Source organism: Pholcus phalangioides, unplaced genomic scaffold, assembly GCF_987345545.1.
Source record: "Pholcus phalangioides strain wild (caught in Gottingen) unplaced genomic scaffold, Ppha-v1.0 ptg000020l_1, whole genome shotgun sequence".
NCBI lineage: Eukaryota > Metazoa > Arthropoda > Arachnida > Araneae > Pholcidae > Pholcus > Pholcus phalangioides.
This window is the reverse complement of record NW_028301613.1, coordinates 8,575,318-8,598,330: the sequence shown is the minus strand read 5'-3', so window position 1 is coordinate 8,598,330 and position 23,013 is coordinate 8,575,318. Positions and strand designations below refer to the sequence as shown.

The window sequence follows — 23,013 nt, the reverse complement described above, 5'->3', positions numbered from 1 at the left end:
GCCACTGAGTCTTTTTTCCTGTTAAAAATTACGGGGGGGGGGGCCAAAATTATACTGTTTCCAGGGGTAGGAACACCACACCGCACCAAAATTAACATCTTGCGACATCCTGCTCCAACAGTGTTTTCGTATTTTTCTGCGCCAAATAGCTAATTTTGCTTCGTATGTCCAGAATTTCTTTTTTGTTCCTGCTTACCGTGAAACGATTCTTTCTAAGAGCGTGTTTTATATATATTTGGCGTGTACGCCAAATAATGCGTACTTAATCGCCAAACGTCGTGTTGATTCTTCCGAAATTCTCCCCCATTTTGCAACAATTTTTTTCCGAGTATAAAAAACTTATAGAAAATTTTTTGCTCATTTGAAGTGCTGCTGTTCAAGACAGCAAATAGTGCCCTCAGTAAGCAAAAATCATCTTAAATAGACTGGTGTGAAAAATTTTATGACAGCCTCTCTTTCAAACAAGGTGTCAAAAGCCTAAAACACCAAAAACAAAAACAAGCTGATGAAAAGATTTTTGATAACAAAAGACAGTGCAGTTTTATTTTGAAAAGGGATGAGGGTTAACGAAAATATTCTTGTTAATTTCCCTGCTCCAATAAATATCTGCTCCAAATCCTATATTTTGCTGCTCCAAAACTGATCCGAATCCTATATTTTGCTGTTCCAAATCCTGAATTTGCTGCTCCAAAACTGATCCGAATCCTATATTTTGCTGTTCCAAATCCTGAATTTGCTGCTCCAAAACTGCTCAGAATCCTGAATTTTGCTGCTTCAAAGCTGCTCCGAAATGGACTTTGTCACTTCCCACCTCTGTGTTTCTGGGTAAAGGAGTAAATGTGTTTTTTTTTTTTGGAGGGGTGTATGTTGTGTGTGTAAAAAAAGGGAAAATATATATTTTTACAAATTTCAAAACTGGTTTATTTTTTCCCTCACCCAAGGACAGTATTATTTTGGTGCCCCCGCCTGTAAAATAGTACTCGCCCACTTTTCCCAGTCCAGCCATAGGTGGAGATACTTTAAGGTCTTAGGGGTGTGGCACAATGACAATTGATATACATCATATATATGTATACATCAGTAGGCTCTGCCATTGACGCTGGGGGGAGGGTGGATTGCCCCTCCCTCAACATATAATAATTAAAATAATTTAGTTAATTTAATAATTTGAATACTTTATTCAATTTAATAATTTAAATATTTTATTCAATTTAATAATTTGAATACTTTATTCAATTTAATAATTTAAATATTTTATTCAATTTAATAATTTAAATAATTTTTTAATTTAATAATTTAAAATGTTAAAAATTTAATTTTATGGTTTTTAATCATTAAGTAAATTTCTTAAAATTTGTTGGAACATATTATACAAACCTAGGTATGTAAATCAAATTTGTACTAGTTAAAAAAAGTTTGAGTACATTTTGTATAATGTCATTCATAGCATAACATGAATGAAAAATCCACTGGAATGTAGATGGGACAAATTCTCTCATCAAATTTTGGTGTTATTTCATTTTTTTCCCTTCTTTGAATGGGAAAAAATTTTCCCGCTTTGAAGTTTTTCCTGCTTAATTTGATTTTAAGATGGGTTGTGGAAAGCAACATGGGGGAAGGCATTGCTGCTGTTACTTAAAAAGGATGTAATGTAGTTATTCTCTCACACATAGTTGTTGATAAATTTGATAAGTTATTCAAAACTTTTCTGGTTAGCAGAATGCGTTTGAGTTTGATTTAATTATTTCTATCTATTATGTAAAAAAAGCAATTTCAATGAGTTCTATTGAAATGCAAAGTTAAAACTAAATTCAATTTCAATTCATTCAATTTGGTAATAATCAAAATTCATTGTCCATTTGGTCTCTCTCTCTAAAAATATTTTGGTCACTATTTGGTCACTTTTAAACATTTCGGTCACTATTTGGTCACTTTTTCAAACATTTTGGTCACTATTTTCACTAATTTTGAGGCCATGATCCGTGCTGACCCCTGCCATTGTTGCCCTACAGTTTTTTGTCCATTTCTGGCAAACTTTTAAAGTAGCCTGTCGTTCAAGTCGCTGTTTGGTATACGTATATGCAAAATTTGGCGACGATCGATCTAAAATTGTAGATTTGTAGATATTGATAGTATAATATAATAGATGACATTAATTGATAATGTTAAATAGTACAAAATTATAGATATAGATAGAGAACATACATGCACACAAACAGACGGAAAATAAATTATATATATATAGATGAACATTTTTAGTGTGAGTGGGGGAAAAAAGTTTTTCCCTCGAAATCGTTTTTTCCCTGTAGTCTTTGAGGGGATTTCATAAAGGGTGATTTCATAATTCCCCTTTCCGCATTTCACCGACAAACCGTTGATCCTAGCGCTTCCAATTAGAAAAAGTATCGAAATAACGTGTAGGGAATTAAATAACGTGCTGAGATACGTCACACATTCATTGTGCAAAAAAAGTTGTATAGTTTTCAAAATATAAAAATTAACTTTTTATATGGGACACTCTATCCTCAAAAACCCAATTAGAAAGTTGTTGCCCTGTCTCTCCTGAGGCCACCAAAAAAAAAATTCGACGTTTTAAGTGCTATATTCACCGAGATATTTGAATTCAAAAATTGGGAAAGAAAGGTATAAATAAGGGCAAGAAACTTTGTCTGTTAGTTTTTAGACGTAGCAACAGATCTACAAATTCATTCATCGCGCTTCACTCACAGTTTGTAAAGTAGATGGCAGCACTTGAGAAAAATTTACGCACATTTGACTACGCACTCAGACTTTTAGGTACATATGCACACTTCCGGTGCAACTCGCCGACGATAGACCAGTGTTGTGGTCGGTTTGAAAGAAAAGTAAAGAAAAGTGCTACAAAGTACTGCGATTGTTCAAACATCCACATTTAGCTCCAATGCCAGTTTCATCTACAAAGTCACTAATGTAGAAATCATTGCTGCATATGGAGGGCTCAGAAGCCAATCAATGTAAGTCGATAAACATTAAAAATGAGATTAAAGGATGTTTTTATTCTGGGGTCAGTATAAACGGCAATATCTGCTGTTGCAATACAAAGATAGCGATTTAAATGCTTTGGAAACTGATAGTCTGAACAATAAAGAAGCACTTGCAATACGAAGGTCATTTTCAGAAAACTGACTTACACTTATTTGGTTTTGAGCCCTCCATATACTTTATTTATTCTTAGTTTACACTGGTACTTCATTGACAAAACAAAAAACATGCTTACAAATCAATAAAGGAAAAAATAGATTAAACAACATCAGTCTTACATAGGTTACATTGGTACGGTACCCGAGAATAATCTTTGTATCAGTCTTTTATAATTTCAAAAACAACTTTCCATTCTTGGTTACACAAAATTCACAGAAAAAAAGTCGCTCCTTTTCAATAATTTTGAAGGCTTGATCACTCGTGCGATATTAGACCATTTGTAGAAAAAGTTGTCTTTTTCTGTTGGCCACTTCCAAGCTTTTTTTTTGTAGGCTCGATCCACAATTGTGCCAGTTTCTGCTACTCTCATAACCAGTCCTGAAAAACATTTCTCCTTCCAAGCAAATTTTTGCAATACTTTCATCTTTTAAAGTATCCTTCAGAGATTTGATTTCCACTGTTTTGGCGGAGTTAAATTCCAATGGCCTCAACAGACTTTTTAGTTTTACCATTACCAATTCCTGGCTCCAGCATTTTCCGCTGCTTTGTCCCACTTTTTTCTTGGGACAAAGTAACCCGTTTTGTGGAGTTGCCAGTACTATTTTTTGATATATTACCAAAAAAACTTGATAGTTCAACAAAAGTATTTTATTAATCAGGATGGCATTGGCTTTAGAATTTCGTACTTACCTAAACCAATGCCGGGCTATGATAAATAAACCAAGCGGCAGGCCATGTTTTGGTCAGGGGGAGGTACTTACCTAAACTGAAACATATACTAGATTCCTTGCACAAACGAAAGTTTGACAACTCACAAAACTCGTGTATTCAACACGGTTATGAAAATAGAACGCTAGTGTGAAGATGGGCTTGCCAAACTACGCCTGGCGGAATTTGCCGGCTACTATGCGAACCTGAAGCGATCAGCTTGTAGCACTCATATTTCAATCATTTTTTTCGTTTTAGGAAATAGTAATACCCCGCCCCCTCCCCCCAAAGCAGCCCATGTTAACGGTATTCCCTAAAACGAGATAGGAGTGGTCGCAGCACATACTGTAGTACTTATTTAAGGAGCCCTCGTTTCCATATGAGATCCTTGCATCTCTTCTCTTCCGTCATGATGTCAAACAAAGATGGCTGCAGGAGGGAGGTGCCTTCAATAAGCATCCCTGATATCGGAATAGCATTCATCATTTGTCAATATTTTCCTATATGAGGGAAAGATAGCAAAAAAGAAATTCTCTTCCATCTTGAATTTCTTTCTAAGGAAAAAAGTATAAAATAGATTTTACCCCAAAAGCCGAACCTTCAAAAGACTCTGAATCGATATTTTGAATATGGGGGAGGGGAGGGAGCATCGGAATTGTAAATTCCGAACCACCACGAAAAGGTGGTTCCTTTTTTTCCTGGGGAAATGGAATGTTTTTTGTGTGTGTGTGTGATGGAAGGAAAACGATCTCGCATTTTCAATACGAGTTGCGGATTTATCCCGAAGAATATCTCCCAAAAAAGGGGAGTAGGGGTGACCGGAATAACATTAGAATATCGAGGACGTGGAATAACTAAATATTTGAATATTTAGGATCCGAAAATATCATACCAAAACAATGTCAGTATAAAAAAAATGCATATACCGATATCTTCTCGTGGGGGAGGGGAGAAATCAAAACATCTAAAAAGGCATCCTATCTGTCAAGGAGCTAACATTTGGGGGAGAGAAGGGCCCGAAATTTCCATTATTGATGTAGCATTTCGGGTCTTCCCCCCCCCCCAAAAGGAAATAGATTTCACACCGTGTTGTTACTTTGATGGGTCTGTGCGGTCGGTCGTATGGGTGTCGTGATGGCTTTTTCACGTCCGTGGATGGAGTCTAGTTCGATCCCGATGAATGTACGGTGGTGGTCGTAAGGTTTAATTTTTATCCTTTTTCTGGAATTCGCCGTGTTGTGCCTGCTTCTCTTCCCCCCCCCCTCCCCCCAGAGTAGGTATGCACAACTTTTTCCTGTCCGCGAGCAATATGTCGTATTTCTGCCGCGCTCGGGCAAGTAACTTGGGAGGAATTGGTAACTCATAAGGAATGACCATATGACTCGTACTTTACTAGATATGCCCGTAATTCTTGCGTCCGAATTTTTTTTTATAATGTCATGAATAAGGGGAAAACCCCTTATTCTTAACAAGGAGGCTAAGTTGAATTTTTGAGATCAAGAATTGAGATTATTCTCATGCAGGGACGTGTGCAGGATCGACCTTTGGAGGGGGGCACAGAAAGCTTGGGGGGGGGGGGCGGCACAAAATTTTTCTTCCCGAGAAATTTTGAGTTGCCACCCTTCAAAAGACATTTAAATTAGCAAAAATTGGTTAATATATAAAGGGTATTTTCTTTCGATATTTTAATTTTTTCACCGAAGTATTAAATTTTTTTCGAATTTTTGGTCGGCTTGGGGAGGGACCGAGGTCCCCCCCCCCCCCCCCCACGTACGCCTCGGTTCTCATGGCTTATAGATGGCCTTTGACAACATTTTTGGTTGTAATTGGAAACTTTACTTGCCTTTTACATTTTTTTTTCTGGCTAAATGAATGCCAGAAATCCAGCTACCGGACTTATCCCATTGCAAATATCTCTCCCAACTCAGCTTCTTGGCATAGTTCCAACTTTGTGTGGCTGTAATTGGTAACTTTACTTGTCTTGGACACTTTTTTTTGGCTGTAAAAAAGCAGTATCATTACTTACCTTTGACAATTTTTCTTTCTGTAACTGGAAACTTCACTTGCCTTGACAACCCTCTTGTATTTTTATGAAAGAAATATGACCAGCCTAGGTGTTTATTTATACTTTCTATATTTTGTGTTTTACTTTCTTATTTGTGTATATTTATATTTTCTACGGAACAACTTTCTGTGCACCACAGTTGCAGGAATTTCTTTTCGTATTGCACTGGTGCTGTCATCTGCTTTCCTTATTTTGAAATAAAAAAATTTTGTAATCAATTTAATTTTAAAAAAAAGTAAAGTTTAACTCTTTAAGTGACAATGGCGAAATATCTCGCCTTCATAAAAGCCTCTTATTTTAGCATTGTTAGTCCCAGATGTTTTTTAAAGTTGATTGCTCTGTGGGAAAACTTTTCCCTATACCTCTTAGTTTGCACCTGCTGAAATTTGGAAGAAAGCCTACTCCATTAAAAAAAGATATAGCATTTTGAAGAGAGATTTAGTAATTTCTAATTGTCGCTTAAAGGGTTAAGGAAAAGCAACCCCCCCCCCCTTCCTTCCCTTTTTCCATTGGCAGTTTGGTTTCATAAAATATCCTTCTATTGGGTGATGAGAATTATGCTTCACCACATTATTATTATAACTATTGGTCAATTCCATTCCTTGACGATGTCTTGGCCATGGGAGAAACATTTTCTGTCAGTGGTTGCTACAAAAAACAAAAGGAGAAAAAAAGAAGAAGTTGTAAATGAAGATTTTTTTTCCCACGGAAGAGATTTGTATTCACAAATTGGGCAACATAAAGCCATAGAACTTTTCTCAATCACATGCAGGTAGTTGGGGGAAAGGAAAAAGGCGAGATAAGTTTTTAAAAATTATGGTTGGGGAGAGGAAAAAAAAGCAAGAAAGTATCAGAGGATGGTATTTCATAATTATTCTCCCAGGAAAGGGGAGGACGGACAGATCCACAGATATAATTAAATCAGAAATAAACTCTCAACCATCCCTCTTCGAGCTAGAATTTTTTCCTACCCTGGAGGGGTGATTCCAAACAAAATTTCTACCCGTGCGGAATCTACTTTTGGTGCCTCCCTGCCCCTCAATTTATCCTCATCCCAACAGTTTCTAAAAAAAATCTTTAATTTTTTTGCCCTTTCACGTCGGATTTGGTGCCCTTTCTGGAGTAGTGCCCTATGTAGCCGCACAGGTCGAATGGCCTTAGAGCCAGCCCTGCTACCCTGACCTTAAAAAGTATTATTCCCTACTCAATGTTGTGAGAAACTTACTTGATGATGGTAATGCAAGCAAGAAAACATTACTGTGTTGGCATCGAGGCAAAGTATGGATAACAGTTTGTAATCTGTATGCCAAAGTAAAATACTGTTTTGTGAAGTTAAAAATTGCCCTTCAAGTCTTTTTATGCATTTTTATTTATTTTTTAATAATTTCGAGTAGGACTGGGATGTCATTTGACCAAATACCGAATATTTAGCTAATATTTTGGCTAAATACTGAATATCCATTTTCTTAAAATTCATCAAAATTATAAATGAAATTGATGTTTTTAATTAAAAATAAAATTATTGGTAATTTCAAATGATTGATATTGAATTTTAATTATGCAATGTATTCAAATAAATATTAAAAAACTGGTATTTGAAAGAGTTTTATTGACATGACACTGACTATCAAATTTAACAATGATATTGTATTTAAATATTATTTACAAAATCAATTTTTTGTAACCCTTCTTACCAATTTTATATTTAATTAGAAAATATCAACGATTATTTACACTCAACTAGTAATGCACCATAAAAATTATGACTTATTTTCGTATTTCTAGATGTTCTTTGCCCCTTTTACTTCTTTTAGTAGCTCAATTCGTATCTTGCCTAAGTGCGTCCTTCAGTTTGTGAACTTTTGTAATTCATGCTCACTTCCACCTTATTGCAGTAGGATTCTATTTTCAGTTTCACGCTTTCCTGCCCGAAAAATTCCCCCTGACCTAACCTTTATCCACAGGAAGGGATACACACCATACAGTAAATTTTAAATTTATGAAAAAAATCCCAATTAACATAATTTTTAAAAATTTGTTTGATGTACTTAGATTTGTACAGATATTTGGCCGAATACCTAAGCATTATTCGTCCAAATTGAATATTTGGCAAAATGGCTGAATAAGTTGAATAGGCCTACTGAATAGCAGCCGAATATTCATCCTGTCTTTAATTTCAAATTATTATTTTTCATGCAGGTGGTCGATTCAGTATTCTTCCCTATGGTGAATTACACATTCGGGGAGTTGTGCAAGCGGACAGTGTGAAAAGTTATGGATGTGTAACAAGGCACAAACTCACAGGAAACCTTGTTTCCAGTGAAACATATGGCAGACTATTTGTTACAGGTACTTCCTTATGGTATCATTGGCCTATAAACTATTATATTTGTGGTTTTAGATCTTGAAACATGTATCAGAGTTAATAGGTGCCTATTTCAGTTGTTTAAGTCTTACTGCATGAAGTATATGAAAAATAGATGCTTAGAAACAATATTTATCATTTGATCATTTATGTCGCATCATGGTAGTTTTCTGCACACCAGGGTTAATTATACTGAGACCTACAATTTATTTCCAAATCTGAAAGGGAGCCTTATTTTCATACTGACCAAAAGATTGGTACGTTAACTCTTTGATATGGGACTCCCTACAATAGCAATCTTTTTTGTGGTCATGTTATCATTTCTGTTGTACTCCTGTGTCAGGAAAGTTTCTGACAAAGACGAACCGAGTATCAAACTCACAACAACTCTAAACATCCTTTGGTACTTTATGCGAGTGTCTTATTGACCTGGGCTACCACACCCAATATTTATCATTCGTTTAAAATAATATTAAATGATTCCGCTTATTTGGTATAAATTGCTTATCATTGTGCAATTATGTTACAGTTTTATTTAATTGAATTATTACCATTTCTTCTCAGAATCACATGGGAATTCAGCTCCAAAAATAGCAGGAATCAGGCCCTCATTATCTGTGAAGGCTGGAGAGAATCTGGAAATGTCTTGCGTGGCTTCTGGCTATCCACCTCCATCGTACAGGCAAGTTTTTTTACCTGTATAGCAATATTTTAACTATAAAAAATCAGTTTTATGTGCGACATAATACACAAACTCTTAAGTCAATCATATTCATCAGCCAGCTTGTTTATTCAACCTTGGTTCCATCACTTGAAGCAGACGTGGATCCAGAAGGGTGGGCAATCATCCATCTCAAGAGCTTCTTGGTCTGTCCCATAAAATACAAGACATTCCCACCATCTTTCAAAATTAATCACCCCTCTTGATACATTGCCCTGGATCCATGCCTGACTTGAAGTAATTTAAACCATTCACCCTTAGAGAACAGACATGGCTTACACGAGGGTTGGGCTGACAGGGCCCAGGACAATTCTCTTCTCTTTTTTTTTGCACTATCAATTCACTATAGGAGAGATCCCTAAAATAGTTCCGCCAAAGGCCCGCCAAAAAACCCAGTTCAGAGTTTGAAATAGATTTTGATCATTTCAGATTTTTATATTTCGATCATTTTTCAGGTTTGCCAGTGTGCAAACTTTTTGTCTCTCAGTATTTCTCTTCTCTCAAATCTAACCGCAGCTTTGATTGATGTAGAAATTTCTGAAATAGAAAAAGTTTAGAATAGTAAAACTATAACATAGCTCACTCACCTGTAAAACACTAGTGCACTCAAATGCTCAGTATATAAAGTATATCCTAAATATCCTAATAATATCCTCAGTATATCCTAAATAAACTTTTTGATTTCTTCACAAAATCAGAGTGCTTGTTTGAAATGTACAGTCACAGACCAAGGTCACCCTTGGGGGACTGAATAAAAATGACTTGTTAAGGTGGGTGACTTGATATTAAGTAGACTTGCTTTGCTAGTTATGCTGGCAGGATCCTCTAAAAACTGATAATATATAAGATAAGCAAGTTTGTGTTAAAAATGAGAGATGTTATACCAGAGTCTGACTATATTTGGTGTGCACATGCAGTTTAAATATGAAATATGCTATCTCTTTTCTATATTTTTATATATATTTACAATTTATACAATATATATAAATATTCATACAATATATATAAATATTTATACAATATATTTACAAAATATTTACAATATTAAATTAATCACAATGATCTTATAAACCTTCCAGGTGGTATAAAGAGAATAATGGTGACCTCATCCATATAAATAACAGAAGAGCCATTCAGGTAGAAGGTTCTATCACTTTTCAGTTTATTTACATCAAGGACAGCGGTAAATATGTTTGTGTGGCTAACAACACTGCTGGAGAGAGCAAGTCATACACAATGCTCACAGTAACTGGTGAGTCATCCATGCATTCAGTATCTCAGTATTTCTTCTTCTCTGCTTGATTGTTTTGGGTTTTTTTAATGAAACCCCAAACTGTATTACAAAGCTTTTATCAAACTGCTATCAAATCTTGATAAGTCGAATGTGCAGCCACAGAAAAAAAAACTTCAAAGTTAGCGTTAGTTCAACTTATCAGAAATTTCAGAGTGGGGTGTAAAGAAAGAATTGAAATAGCAGTGCTAGTTAAGAATATTGCATTAGTAAAACATGTCAACCTATTGGAGGTAAAGAAATTTGAAAGATAAATTATTTGAATGCACTCATATTTAATTATTGAATGAGAATATTTATAGAAATAAACTAGATGTAAATATATTACGGAAATAGACTCATTCATGTGATACTCAAATAAATGAAACAAATTGCAAATCAAGTGTATATATAAAATTATTTTCTCTCAAAAAATGCTGTGATTTTTTTACTTCTTTCTCTTCTTTGCCTTTCTTTTGTGAGGATGTCAGTCACTTTTTTTGCAAGCAGTCGCCATTGTCTACTCTCACTATTAAAGGTTGCACTTTACCAATGGCCAAAGTTGTTTTTTTGTTTGCAGGAGAAGGAAAACAAGATCATTTTTTTGTTTCCTGAATTATCATCTTTCTCGAGCAGCGAATTAAGAATGTCCACATCAGACATGTCATTGTAAATCAGTGCCTTATCATCAGTATGGATGAATGTATCTACATTTGCCTCTACATCCAGCCTATTGTATTCATTCATGGTGGAATTGTCCAATTCCTACAAATGATTAATACCAGGTATGAATCATTTGCGACACACTATAACACTAGAAGGACCACGCCGGTCATTTTCCCATTTTCGATCTTCTCGCTCGGTTTTCACAATGAACCAGACTGTTTAGATTGCTGAAATTTCATGACTGAAAAATACTGGAATATTATACTGTCCAACTCTCATCAATTTGAAAAAAAATTGGCCGAGATATTTTCAGGTATACTAGAAAGTCCATGACCAGTCAATTTGACTGGTAATGTTATAGACACTTTCATAGCATGCACAGCAAATATATTTCATCAAATCTGACATAAAATTTCCTCTAATAAGATGTTCTCGCTGCGTCTAATTGAAAGCATTTTTATTGATTGACTAATAATGAAATAAAAATATTAGCTTGACCAAAAATTTAGTAATGCAAAAATAATACAAAAATAATCTGGAGGGCGTTCACCCGGAAAGTGAAAGGATGTAGGTTTGATTCCCCGCAGGGTAGCTGAATTTTTCTCTTTCCAAAATATATCTCCACGTCAGCCATCCATTAAAAACCTTTGTATGGATAGCGAAGAGTGACATCATCCTTTCATTCATTTCATTCATTTGCCAGTGACTGTATTTCTAGTAACAAATGTTCAATTCATCTCCCTTGCGGTTCTAGCTTTGCTTGGATTGGGCATTCCACATTTTTTTTTTTTTTTGATTGAATGTTATCAAAACATAGGTTTTTGTCTTTCCAGCTCCTTTAGCTGTGAACATCATGCCCCAGTATCAAACAATCCACATTGGCAGGCCAGCAACATTCAACTGCACTGCTTCCGGTCATCCGATCGACTTACTTACTTGGGTAAAAGACATGAATCCTTTGGGAGAGAATCATAGAGATGATCGTGTGGTTCTGTTGTCAAGGGATGTCCTGCACATCCGCTCTGTGCAAAGAGAAGATGAAGGGATGTACCAATGCTTTGCCTTCAACAGTTTCGAATCTGCTCAAAGCATTGCAGAGCTCACACTTGGAGGTGGTTTAATTGCTGTGGCTCAAGTGCATTAGTTTTTATTTAATTTTGTTTAATTTTATCAATAAAATTACATGCAGATTAATGATGTTTGATACTATATGTTTATTGCATTTCTCCATCTTTATAGATATTGCTCCAACATGGCTGTCCAAATTTTCAGGGGCAACGTTTCAGCCGGGAACACCAATGTCTCTTGCCTGCTCAGCATTTGGGAATCCTTTGCCACAGATCACGTGGTTGTTGGATGATGGCACAATCCCAAATGACAGCCGCTTTCGCGTTGGTGATTTTGTTACTACGGATGGTCATGTCATGAGCTTTGTGAATATAAGCCACATAAAGGTCGAAGATGGAGGAGACTACACATGCACTGCTCATAATACTTTGGCTGATGTGAGTAAAAAATTAATCCAATTTTACTAATATTCGTGGAAATTTCCTGCTTATAACACTTCTTTCATGACCCTTTTTAAAAACGTTACAAGCAAAATCTACTGTACATTGATTACGGGTCCATTAAAAGCTAAAATCTAATAATATAATTACAGGAATTTCTTATTTCTCACATGAAGAGGAATTTAAGCTGTGTTCGCAGTTTAAAAGTCAATTTATTTTCAATATTTATGGTGACAGTAGTTGTAAATGACAACTATTTTCTCTTTAAAGGTTACTCACTCTGCAAGAATAAATGTTTATGGATCTCCCGTTTCTAAATTATTGCCGAACATAACAGTGGTTGCTGGAAAAGATTTAGTGATCCGTTGCCCTGTTCTTGGATATCCTCTTCTATCCATTGTGTGGACTAAAGGTACTAGTAGTCTTGCTGAGAGTGACTAGCAACTCTCCACATGAATGAGATAGTTGCTGTCATGTAGAAATAAAATGTTAATATACTCTATGAAATGCTATGGCAGGCTGCCAATTTTGTTTCAGTTTCTATCTTTGATTTCATTTGATCAAAATATCCAATTTCTGTCATCTCAGTTTCTTTCTTCTCGTTCAAACAGATGGTATGGTCCTCCCGACTAACCACAGACAGAAAATTGATGAGCATGGGAAACTTTTGATTCAGGATGCTCACATAAGTACTGAAGCTGGCACATATAACTGTAAGGCTAAAGGTCAAAGTGGTTCTGAAGCCCAAGGTTCAGCTCATGTTTCTGTTCTAGGTACTTAATATATTTCTATGTTTTTCATAAAATCTTTATTAGATTTCATGATGTTCAAGGAACTGTCTGTGAAATCTTTACATATGTATGATTACTGCGTCTGGTTGATTGATTATAAAAAATTAATTGGTGTTCTAAAACATATGAAATTATAATTCAGTTGGTTTTATGAAAAATTGAAAATAGGATTTGGGTTTGCTGGCTTTTAACCTATTTTATTGCATCTACTGTGCCAGCCTCAGGAGCAAATATTGTGATCTGAGGCCTTTCTTTCTTTTCTATTGCTCTGGACTAGGGTTGTCGATAAAATTAAGTCTGCTGAGTTCATGCTGATACATGAACCTTTAGGAAACCTTTAGGAAAGTGTGAACCACTTCATTGATTTGAAAACGTGTCGTGGGCCAATTCATTGATTTGAAAACATGTCACAGGTCACTTCATTCATTTGAAAACATGTCACAGGCCACTTTAGTGCTCTGGAACTGCACCACAGGTTACTTAAGTGATCTTTATATGTACTGTGGGTCTGTGAAGTGATCTGTGAATGTGAACTCAGTGATCTCAATGCTTGAGTGATCTGGAGGTATGCCATAGGTCACAAATGATCTTCACGGGCTGCTTAAATGCTCTAGAACTGTGCTAAGATCTGTAAATATGCTGTGGATCACTTAAATGATCTGGGAACACTCAAGTGATTTTGATTTTTGCAAAATTTGATTTGAGGTCATGGGCAACATCAGGTGAAACCAAGAGCTACATTTGGCCCACGGACCATGGGTTGAGAATGTATGATGTAGATGGTCATCAAGCATACTAAAATACTCAACAAACTTCATTTTATTGCTTATGCTAGTCCAGAACAACAGAAACAATCTGAGATCACAACATTTCCTCCTGAGGATTGCACAGTCTGTGCAATAAAATAGTCTACAACTTTTTTTTTGGTCAGGCAGTGTACATACTCTAGTGCATTGTATCTCTTTTTTTCTGTGCGACTAGACATACATAAAGTACATGTTAATTAGCAAATATGCATGTCAATTACTCTGTGGCAAATGTTGGTATTTTACTTTTCTTTCACAGTATCTCCGAAAATTGACCCGGTGCCTATTCCTCAGGTACTTTACGCTGATGAAGGTCAGAAACTGAAAGTCTTTTGCACTGTGGTTGAAGGAGATTCGCCGATCAAAATTAATTGGGTGAAGAATGGATTCCCGTTGCCTGTTGATAAGGATGTAACTATGCAAAATATTGAGGATTCCGCTATTTTAGTATTTCGAAAAGTGAATTATCAACATAATGGTAACTACACGTGTTCTGCATCCAATCATGCTGCTTCGGTCAACAGGACAGCTCATCTGGTTGTTAATGGTGATTTTCTCTCTTTCTTTCATTAATTTTCCATGCACCAAACAATAGCAAGTGGTTTCAAGCTTCCGTAGCAAGAATTTAGTTGATTATTAAAAAATAAACATTTTTACAGATTATTCAATAAAATATTGTTTTTTTCTTATTGTAGTACCTCCTCGATGGCTAGTCGAACCAAACAATGCATCTGCTGTACTTGGTGGACATGTTTTGATCAACTGTATGGCAGACGGCTACCCAAGGCCTAGAATATATTGGAAAAAAGCACCAGGTAAGTACATTTATTCTTAATTTTCAAAACACTGTAAATTTTTTGATGAATGTTTAAAATCCTGTATGGTTCAACAGTTTACGAAAGCTTGGACCCTGACATTCATTCCCTAGCATATTTTGTCCCCAGACAAGGCAAATTCAGTGAGTGGGTGACTCTATGAGTGACCAAGTGAGTGTTTGAATTACCAACTGAGTGAGCGCATGCATGGAAGACTCTCTCATCAGTTCACTCTGTCACTTATATATCACTCCCTCATACATCACATAGTCACTCACTTGGCCTTGTCCATTGTAAAATGACAGGGACAAAATGTTGAAGGCAAATTTTTCTGATCCCAGTTCAATCGATAAATTCTTGCATGATTTATTAAAATAATTCCAATTACTTTTTCAGGTCAGAAGCCATCAGAGTTTCAGAAGATTCTCTCTGGCTATCACCAACAAGTTTATGATAATGGGTCGCTCTTCATGCAAGATCTTAAAAATGATGATAGCGGCCAATATCTCTGTCAAGCCACCAACAACATTGGAGCTGGTCTCAGCAAGGTTGTTTTGCTGACCATACATAGTAAGAAAGAGTGATATATTTATGTTGGATAAGTAGATCGTTTTTTCTAATATATTATCTATTATTTTTCATATTTACTTTTCTCGATATCTCTTGTCTTTAGCTCCACCTGGGTTTGAAACGAAATTTGTAACTCATTCAGTCAAAAAAGGACAAGACGCTCATTTGAGATGTGAGGCTAGTGGGGACCCACCGATCAGCATAAGATGGGAGAAGGATAAGCAGCCATTGGATATCCATTCACTGCGGAGGTCAGTAAGCATTATAGGACTATTTTTTAAAGAATGAAAGAAATTTTTTTCCCCCCTTTACCATTTTCCACCAGGAATAAGGGTTGTGGCTTCCCATAAATCATCCCATACTGCTTGTGTTGTACTGGCGGAGTACTGTATCATTGATGTGCAAAGTATATCTGCAAGGCTAGGTTGGGGCTATTCATTTGACTGGATTATAGTAGGTTGCAATTTAAGGGCTAATTTTTTACTATAACTTATAAACATTATGTTCTCAAGTGCATCAATATTGACTTAGATCTATCTACAAATATTTGTAAAATAGGGGCTTGATGAAAAAATAGTTGACTCAGTATTTTGTCAGTATATACTGAATGTTAGTCAGAGAAGGAGGTCCATTTTCTTCATTTCATTGGAACAACAGGTTTGTGGCATTCATTTTATTAGCACAAGGGGTCTGTGGCCTTCATTTTATTGATACAAGTTTTCTGTGACTTTCATTTTATTAGCACAAAAGGGTTCACGAAATTCATTTTATTACGCACAAGAGTGTCCATGTAATTCATTTTATTGGCAAGATTATTCATGGAATTCCATTTATTGGCAAAAGAGGGTTTGTGGAACTCGTTTTATTGAAACAAGCTGTCTATGGCCTTCATCTTATTAGCAAAAGAGGTTCGTTGAATGCAAAAAAATAAAAGGAAGGCTATATAAAATGAGAGTGGGAGCTAGACATGCCAACTAGGAAATGTGGGAAAATTACTGATATAGTCATAAGGAATCATGTGATTAAATTTACAGTGTAATCAGTTCAGCCCTCCCTGGAATACAAGTTGAGTTCTTCCAAAAGAAAATTTCCGACTGTAGCTCCTATGATCTTTGCCATGTGATTTAACTTCTTTTTTTTGTCATGGATTATTTTATTTGAAGATTATCAGTTAGAGAGGAGCCACCGCAAGAATCAGTTGTGTCTCTGCTGACCATCACAGAAGCCAAGGCATCTGACTCTGCTTTGTACACTTGCGTAGCTTCGAACCAGTTTGGCAGTGATGATACCAATATACAGTTGGTTGTAGAAGGTAATTTCAATTCTGCAAAGTTGAATATAATATTTACTGTACTTCATAGTTTCGATAAAAAATTTAAGATTATCTCTAAATCATAGCTGTTAGTAAAATTATACATCTCATGTTTGTTATTAGCTACTGTCATCCTATTTAAGAGTTATAAATTCACTGGTTTTTTTTTATCTGATCACGCTTAGTTTCAATTGTGACTGACCATAGTTTCCCGAACATTTTTTTCCATCCCTCCCCTTCCTCAAAAAATGGTTCTTCTCATCGCATCCCAACTCAAGTGAATCCATAGGATTTTATGCTAAACCCTAAGCTTTACCACCTTTCTAGACTCTTCCATCACCCACTTTGGGAAACACTGACCTAGTCTTTTCCATTGCTAAGAGTTGAAAAGGTTTCAATATAAAAAACTGTTGGGCATGCTGCATAAAATGGCAATAGTGTAACAGACATAATTGAAGAAATAGCAAGACTTTTGTATGAAAATAAAATGATATTATGAATATATAACATGATGTCACTCTCCACTTGTTTTCTGTAAATTCTTGCAAAATTATATTAGGCTGCATGTGTGGTGTAGCAGTAGTAGGTAGGGCCTCCAAAAAATGGCTCGGGGATCCATGATGTTCTTAAGTCGACCACCTCATTGGGCGGTTTGCCTGTTGTGGCGTTGTATTTGTATTTGTATTAATCTCTTTTATCTAGCACATTATGAAAAAATGAAATAATTGTCACATGAATTATATGTTAGGTCATTTTAGTTCTAATCAAAGACTAAAAAACAAAAATATTTCTTTTCAAAAAATTATTTAGTACTCAACGAATTAATTTACTTGGTAATTGAAAATTTTGTCAGCCCTCTACGCTTGAAATAAAAATAAAAATACCAATTTGAATATGTTGAATAATGCATAACAATGAATATTTATTTATTTTACCACAAAGAAGGCCATAATTTGTTTTGTACATTTGTTAGGAAACACTTTGTGGTATATGATCGTTTTACTGCATCGCACAAAAGTATGATGCAGTAAACACTCTTTACAGGGGCGAAACATCTAACTGAACTTTATTAACCAATATGTTAAAAAAACTAGTTGTCCCACACTTGTGCTGCCATGTGGTAATCATAAAATAGTTATACAGCCTTCATAGTGCAAAATACCAACATCCAACAACGTATGCAAAGGATGCTATGGGGGAATCGAAAAAAAAGTGGTATCTTAAAGTGTCATTAGTAGCCAAAGGGTTAATATATTGATTATTATCATTGATATTTAGAACCTCCATCAGCTCCAGTGGATTTTGTTTTGAAGGAGAAAACGAGCCGAACTGTTTCTTTGGGATGGACGCCAGGTTTCAGTGGAAACAATCCCATACAAATGTACAAAATCAAGTATAGAAATGCCACAGGTGATTGAACTAATGCATATTATCGCCCCGGTTATCACATATCAATTCACCCTAATTTTGTACTTTTTTGCACTATCAATTTCAATATTTCATCAGTATTTTCTCTTTGCAGATTCAGCGGAAGAGATAGCAAAAGAAGTGCGAGTTGAAGGATCAGATACAACTTCAATAGTACGAGGTCTCCTGCCAGCATCTGCATATAACTTTCATATAATCGCAACAAATTCCCTTGGTGACAGCGAATCATCGTCTCCCATTGTGGTCAATACAGATGAAGAAGGTACAGCACAGTTTTTTTTTTTCATGTGTCTATGCTCCATTTTTTAAGTAAACAAATTATTGTTACGATAGTTTAAACTCTTTTGAAATTTTTATGCTCGTGATTCCATTTATTTGAAATCTGGGGCTTTTTTTTGTTATTTTTTTACAGTGCCTAGCGGCCCACCACTGGATGTTGAAGTCTATCCATCTGGATCTCATTCTCTCAAAGTCATTTGGATGGTAAGGAAAATAACATTTCTCCTCAATGAATAATTTATTGCACTGAATCTGTATATTACAATATTCACTCACAATAATTCCATTTTGCAGCCACCTAAACCCTCTCTCCGAAATGGCATCATCCAAGGATATTACATTGGTTACAAAATGGCCGGCTCGAGTGACCAATATCAGTACAAAAACATTGAATCCAGTGACACAACAGAGCAGCAGTTAAGCTACCTGACTAACTTACATCGAATGACCCCTTACAAAGTCATAGTGCAGGCTTATAATGCTGCGGGTGCTGGTCCTAGGTCCGATGAAGTTACAGCTACTACTCTGGAAGCAGGTGATTTTTTTTTTCTCTGGTAAAGTAATTATAGTTATTATTAATTCTTGCTAGTTCACGCATATCAGATCAGGGTGTGCTTGCATTACCGAAATTACCGGAAGTTAATTAAAAAAGTCAATTTAAACAATATAAAGTGTGCATAGACAAAAAGTGATATGTTCTTCTTTTCTGTGTTGAAACAAAACTCTCCTAAAAACACAGGATTGCTATGGGGGCCAGACTAGTGCATGGCTGAGTTATCTAGAGTCTAGTGTAATTAAATCTGTATCTTTATGGTTGAAGCCTGTCTTGATTGAAATCGAGTATATTTTCTTTTGTAGCTCCACCAACTTCACCATCTTTAATGGTATCTTCTGTTACATCATCTTCACTGACAGTTAGGTGGGACAGACATGCTGACGACACCATGGTCAAAGGTAAATATTTTTTGATTGGAAGTATTGTCCGATGAGAACAAAACTGATCTCTTTTCAATCAAAGATGGGTTTACAGGAAGATCATAATCAGGATGATGCCTCCTACTTTGCGCTACTTTGAGAATTAGAAACAGTGAGATACCCCCTGCAAAAAAAAGCTGACTTTCCAAATCCAGCAGAGGCAGCAGAGTTGTCTGCACTGCTGAGATATTATAGATCCTGTACCATCTCAATCATAGACCCATCCGGGTATGACACGAATGTATATAAGAGACCTACGTGATGAGATCTTGTACTATGATTTTTATCGGGTGTAGCCAGAAATTTTTTTCGGGGGGACCAAAGTGATAGAACAATAGATTTGGCCATCTTTTTCCCTTTTTCCAGTCATTTTCTCACATTTTGGGAGACCAGACCCCCCAAGTTCACCCCCCCCCCCCCTCGCTACGCCCTTGATTTTTATGATGCTAATCCATAAGCTGTTTGTTTTCAACTTAGTATGGGGGGGGGGGGGTTCCTAGGACATTACTTTGCTCCAGGAACTTGCATGAATCGTGATGCCTTTTCGTAAAACCCCCACAAGAAGGAAACTATCAAACAAGCAAATCCAGGCTGGTATGTCAAAAGAGACAATTAATTGACTGTGCAGGCTCATTAGATCGTCTTGTATCTTACAGGACAGATAAATTTTTTTTCCATATAATTCAGTTCTTGGAAGGGATAATTGCCCTTTGTGTCTGGCTCATGGATCCATTGGTCATTTTCTCACATTTCGTGCGTGGGGGGGAGGGACCCCAAGCCCTAACTTTGCCTTGGGTTCACAATGTATTTACACACATTCCCATGTACACATTCATTAAAAATTCCATAGAAGAATATGGACGAACTGCATGTGCGGGTTCATAGTAGTGACTCAATGTACTCAAACACCAGTTGGCTTTCTTTGCTTAAGAGACTCTTTTTCTTTTATTTCCCCTCCCCATCAAACTCTTTGGAAATTCTCAGTTAATTCCGAGCTTACTTAAAGAATGTAGTTTCAGAGTGGCATACTTTGGTTAAGGCACCAACCAACCAGGAAATAGTATTTTGTGTTGTATCATGTGTCCTGCATGTTGTGCAAACTGAACTTTACTATTGATGTGCATCCTTTGGCATCCTTTTTCTTATATTTCAATCTTCCCCTGATAAAATCAGGTTACGTCTTGCATTACAAAGCGGAAAACAGCGGCGAATGGAAAGAAAAAAAACTGACCACAAACCAAAACCAGTATACCTTGAACGAACTCAGGTGCGGCACCCAATACCGAATGTACATGACCGCCTTCAACAGCTTGGGAATGGGAGAACCGAGTGAAACTATCTCAACACGCACAAAAGGAGCAGGTGATTACAGGATGTATTTTTCTATCAATTTAGATGCCTATATAATTGATATTGTAAGAAAAAAATTTCAATTATAAAGTGACGATTTTTCTAAAGATCTGATTTAACTGAAATACTTGTTTTAACTCTTTTCCAGCTCCTGTTTCGCCTCAAAAAGATGCCTTCCTCTCTATGAATTCCACTTCCTTATCGTTGAATTTCAGAGCTTGGCAAAGTGGTGGTTGCCCAATCATGCATTTTTCCGTTCATTTCCGAATTCAAGGCCAGTGGAAGACTGTTGCAAATCATGTTGAAGCATCTCAGAATCATTTGGACATACAACATTTAGCTCCCTCTAGAGAGTACACGCTTCGAGTTTCTGCTCATAGTGATGCTGGGACAACTGAGGCTGAATATAGATTTCATACACCAAATATAACTGTTTCAAGTGAGCACCTCATTAGATTTTGATCCATTTCATGCATTAAAAAAATTTACCAATTTGAAGCAAATATAAATGTCGAAATATTTTTATTGCATCAGCATATATTTTTATTGCACAATTGTATAGATTCATGAAAAATTCATTAAGATTAGATATTTGTGATTTATGTATTTGTATTTGAGTTCAATTGAACATCTCTTCTGTTTTGAATCCACGCAGCTGAGCCTCACTCACCTGGAATGCCACCAGATGGCCTCATCAGTCCTATTCCATTCTACAAAAATCTGGCCGTCCTCCTTCCAGTGGTGATTTCTGTTGTCGTCCTGACTGTGGTCATCATAACAGTTGTTGTTTGTCTTAGGAAACAGTCAGATGAAAGTAGTTATAGTGAAGGTTTGTCTGTCTTTGATATTATTGCCTTTAGGGAAGTTTTGACAAGGGTGGGGCTTTCAAACTTGCAGTGTGTCACTTCATAGCAACAGAAAAGTTTATGATTCTCAATTTTTGACTTCTTATCTGCCTTCATTCTATATCCGTATCGTTTAATGATGACACAGCATAACGTTGACTGTTAATACAGTGAAACTCCCATATAGAACCACCTCTATTCCCTAGCCAACTTCCCTTTATGGCTAGTTTTTCTCGCAACAGACAGTAGGCTCTATATGCATAATACAAAAATGATCCCCATTCCATGGCCACCTCTGAATGTGGTCAGTAGCAACCTGTCCACTGTCACTTCCTTATAAATAGGGTTGAAAAATAAAAATTTGTGTGCATTCCCCCCCCCCCCCCCCTATAATCTTCATATATCAGCATAAATACCTTTTTGCATCGATCAGATTTTCTGTTCATGTGTGACACCATCAGGTTGGAAAATTTTGTAAATAAGATGACAAAGGCTAATGATATATGGTTGATCCCAGCAGATGTGACAGTTTTAAAATTTGTCCCCATGAATGAATAAATGCCAGAACTCATCCAGCCCAACTTCATGCCATAGCAGGCCCGTCATTTGGGGGGGGGTCAGAGGTTGGCCGTTGCCCCCCCCCTCCCCGTCTTTTGAAAATACACTAAAAATGGTATATACAAAATTTTTTACTTATTTTTGGTAAATGTTGAAATAGTGTTCTGTGCAACTCCATATTCTTTGGCGAGTTCACTTTGGGTTTTGCCAGATTCTAGTTTTTTCAAAATTTCAGCTTTTGATTTTAAAGTTAAAGTACGAAGTTTGCATGGAGTCATTGTATGTTCACGGCCATTGATACTGATGATGAAAACCAAATGACATATTCATCGTCTAACCAGGCTCTTTAGTTCTTTTACTCTTTTTCCAAGAAATCTTAAAATTCAGTTCCACCAAAAACATTCTCAGCAAAAGGCAATACCAAAACTTCCAATAGATAAGATTTTCATACCTATTCGATGTTGACAATATCCACACTTCTTTTTGACCATGAAAGAATGAAAGACCTTTCCTGTAAAAAACCTTTCCTTTCCTAAAATTACAAGCCGGCCATCAGGTTCCAAACATTCATTCTTCACATGCAGGCTCCCTCCTCCACCCCCAATGCATAAAAGTGGCCCATCATAGAAAATAAAGAAACAAAGGATTGTCGAAATATATATACCCATGAACAATGTCTAGAAATTCTAAGAACTGGTAACACACTGGCAATTGTGAAAGCCAGTCATGGTAAAGGGACAAAAAGCATAGTAGACTTAAGCAGAGTTAAGCCAAACATATGTCGAGTTAGATAGACCTTAC

The 23,013-nt window shown here is 36.2% G+C and overlaps 1 protein-coding gene across 2 annotated transcripts in view; it reads left to right on the top strand.

Moving 5' to 3' along the window:
• The window catches only part of LOC149070936 (cell adhesion molecule Dscam1-like), an 80,570-nt gene that overhangs the window by 53,452 nt on the left and 4,105 nt on the right, over window positions 1–23,013 (top strand). For both annotated transcript variants that reach the window (XM_089248594.1, XM_089248593.1), the window contains 20 exons: window positions 8,153–8,302; window positions 8,883–9,000; window positions 10,119–10,291; window positions 11,809–12,087; window positions 12,215–12,480; window positions 12,754–12,895; window positions 13,095–13,256; window positions 14,340–14,627; window positions 14,776–14,895; window positions 15,292–15,465; window positions 15,569–15,716; window positions 16,629–16,777; window positions 18,056–18,187; window positions 18,300–18,467; window positions 18,618–18,688; window positions 18,779–19,019; window positions 19,343–19,438; window positions 20,633–20,821; window positions 20,958–21,248; window positions 21,465–21,638. In XM_089248594.1, the coding sequence (XP_089104720.1) occupies window positions 8,960–9,000; window positions 10,119–10,291; window positions 11,809–12,087; window positions 12,215–12,480; window positions 12,754–12,895; window positions 13,095–13,256; window positions 14,340–14,627; window positions 14,776–14,895; window positions 15,292–15,465; window positions 15,569–15,716; window positions 16,629–16,777; window positions 18,056–18,187; window positions 18,300–18,467; window positions 18,618–18,688; window positions 18,779–19,019; window positions 19,343–19,438; window positions 20,633–20,821; window positions 20,958–21,248; window positions 21,465–21,638 (3,304 nt within the window). In that variant the 5' untranslated portion in view covers window positions 8,153–8,302; window positions 8,883–8,959. The remainder of the gene's footprint in view (window positions 1–8,152; window positions 8,303–8,882; window positions 9,001–10,118; window positions 10,292–11,808; window positions 12,088–12,214; window positions 12,481–12,753; window positions 12,896–13,094; window positions 13,257–14,339; window positions 14,628–14,775; window positions 14,896–15,291; window positions 15,466–15,568; window positions 15,717–16,628; window positions 16,778–18,055; window positions 18,188–18,299; window positions 18,468–18,617; window positions 18,689–18,778; window positions 19,020–19,342; window positions 19,439–20,632; window positions 20,822–20,957; window positions 21,249–21,464; window positions 21,639–23,013) is intronic.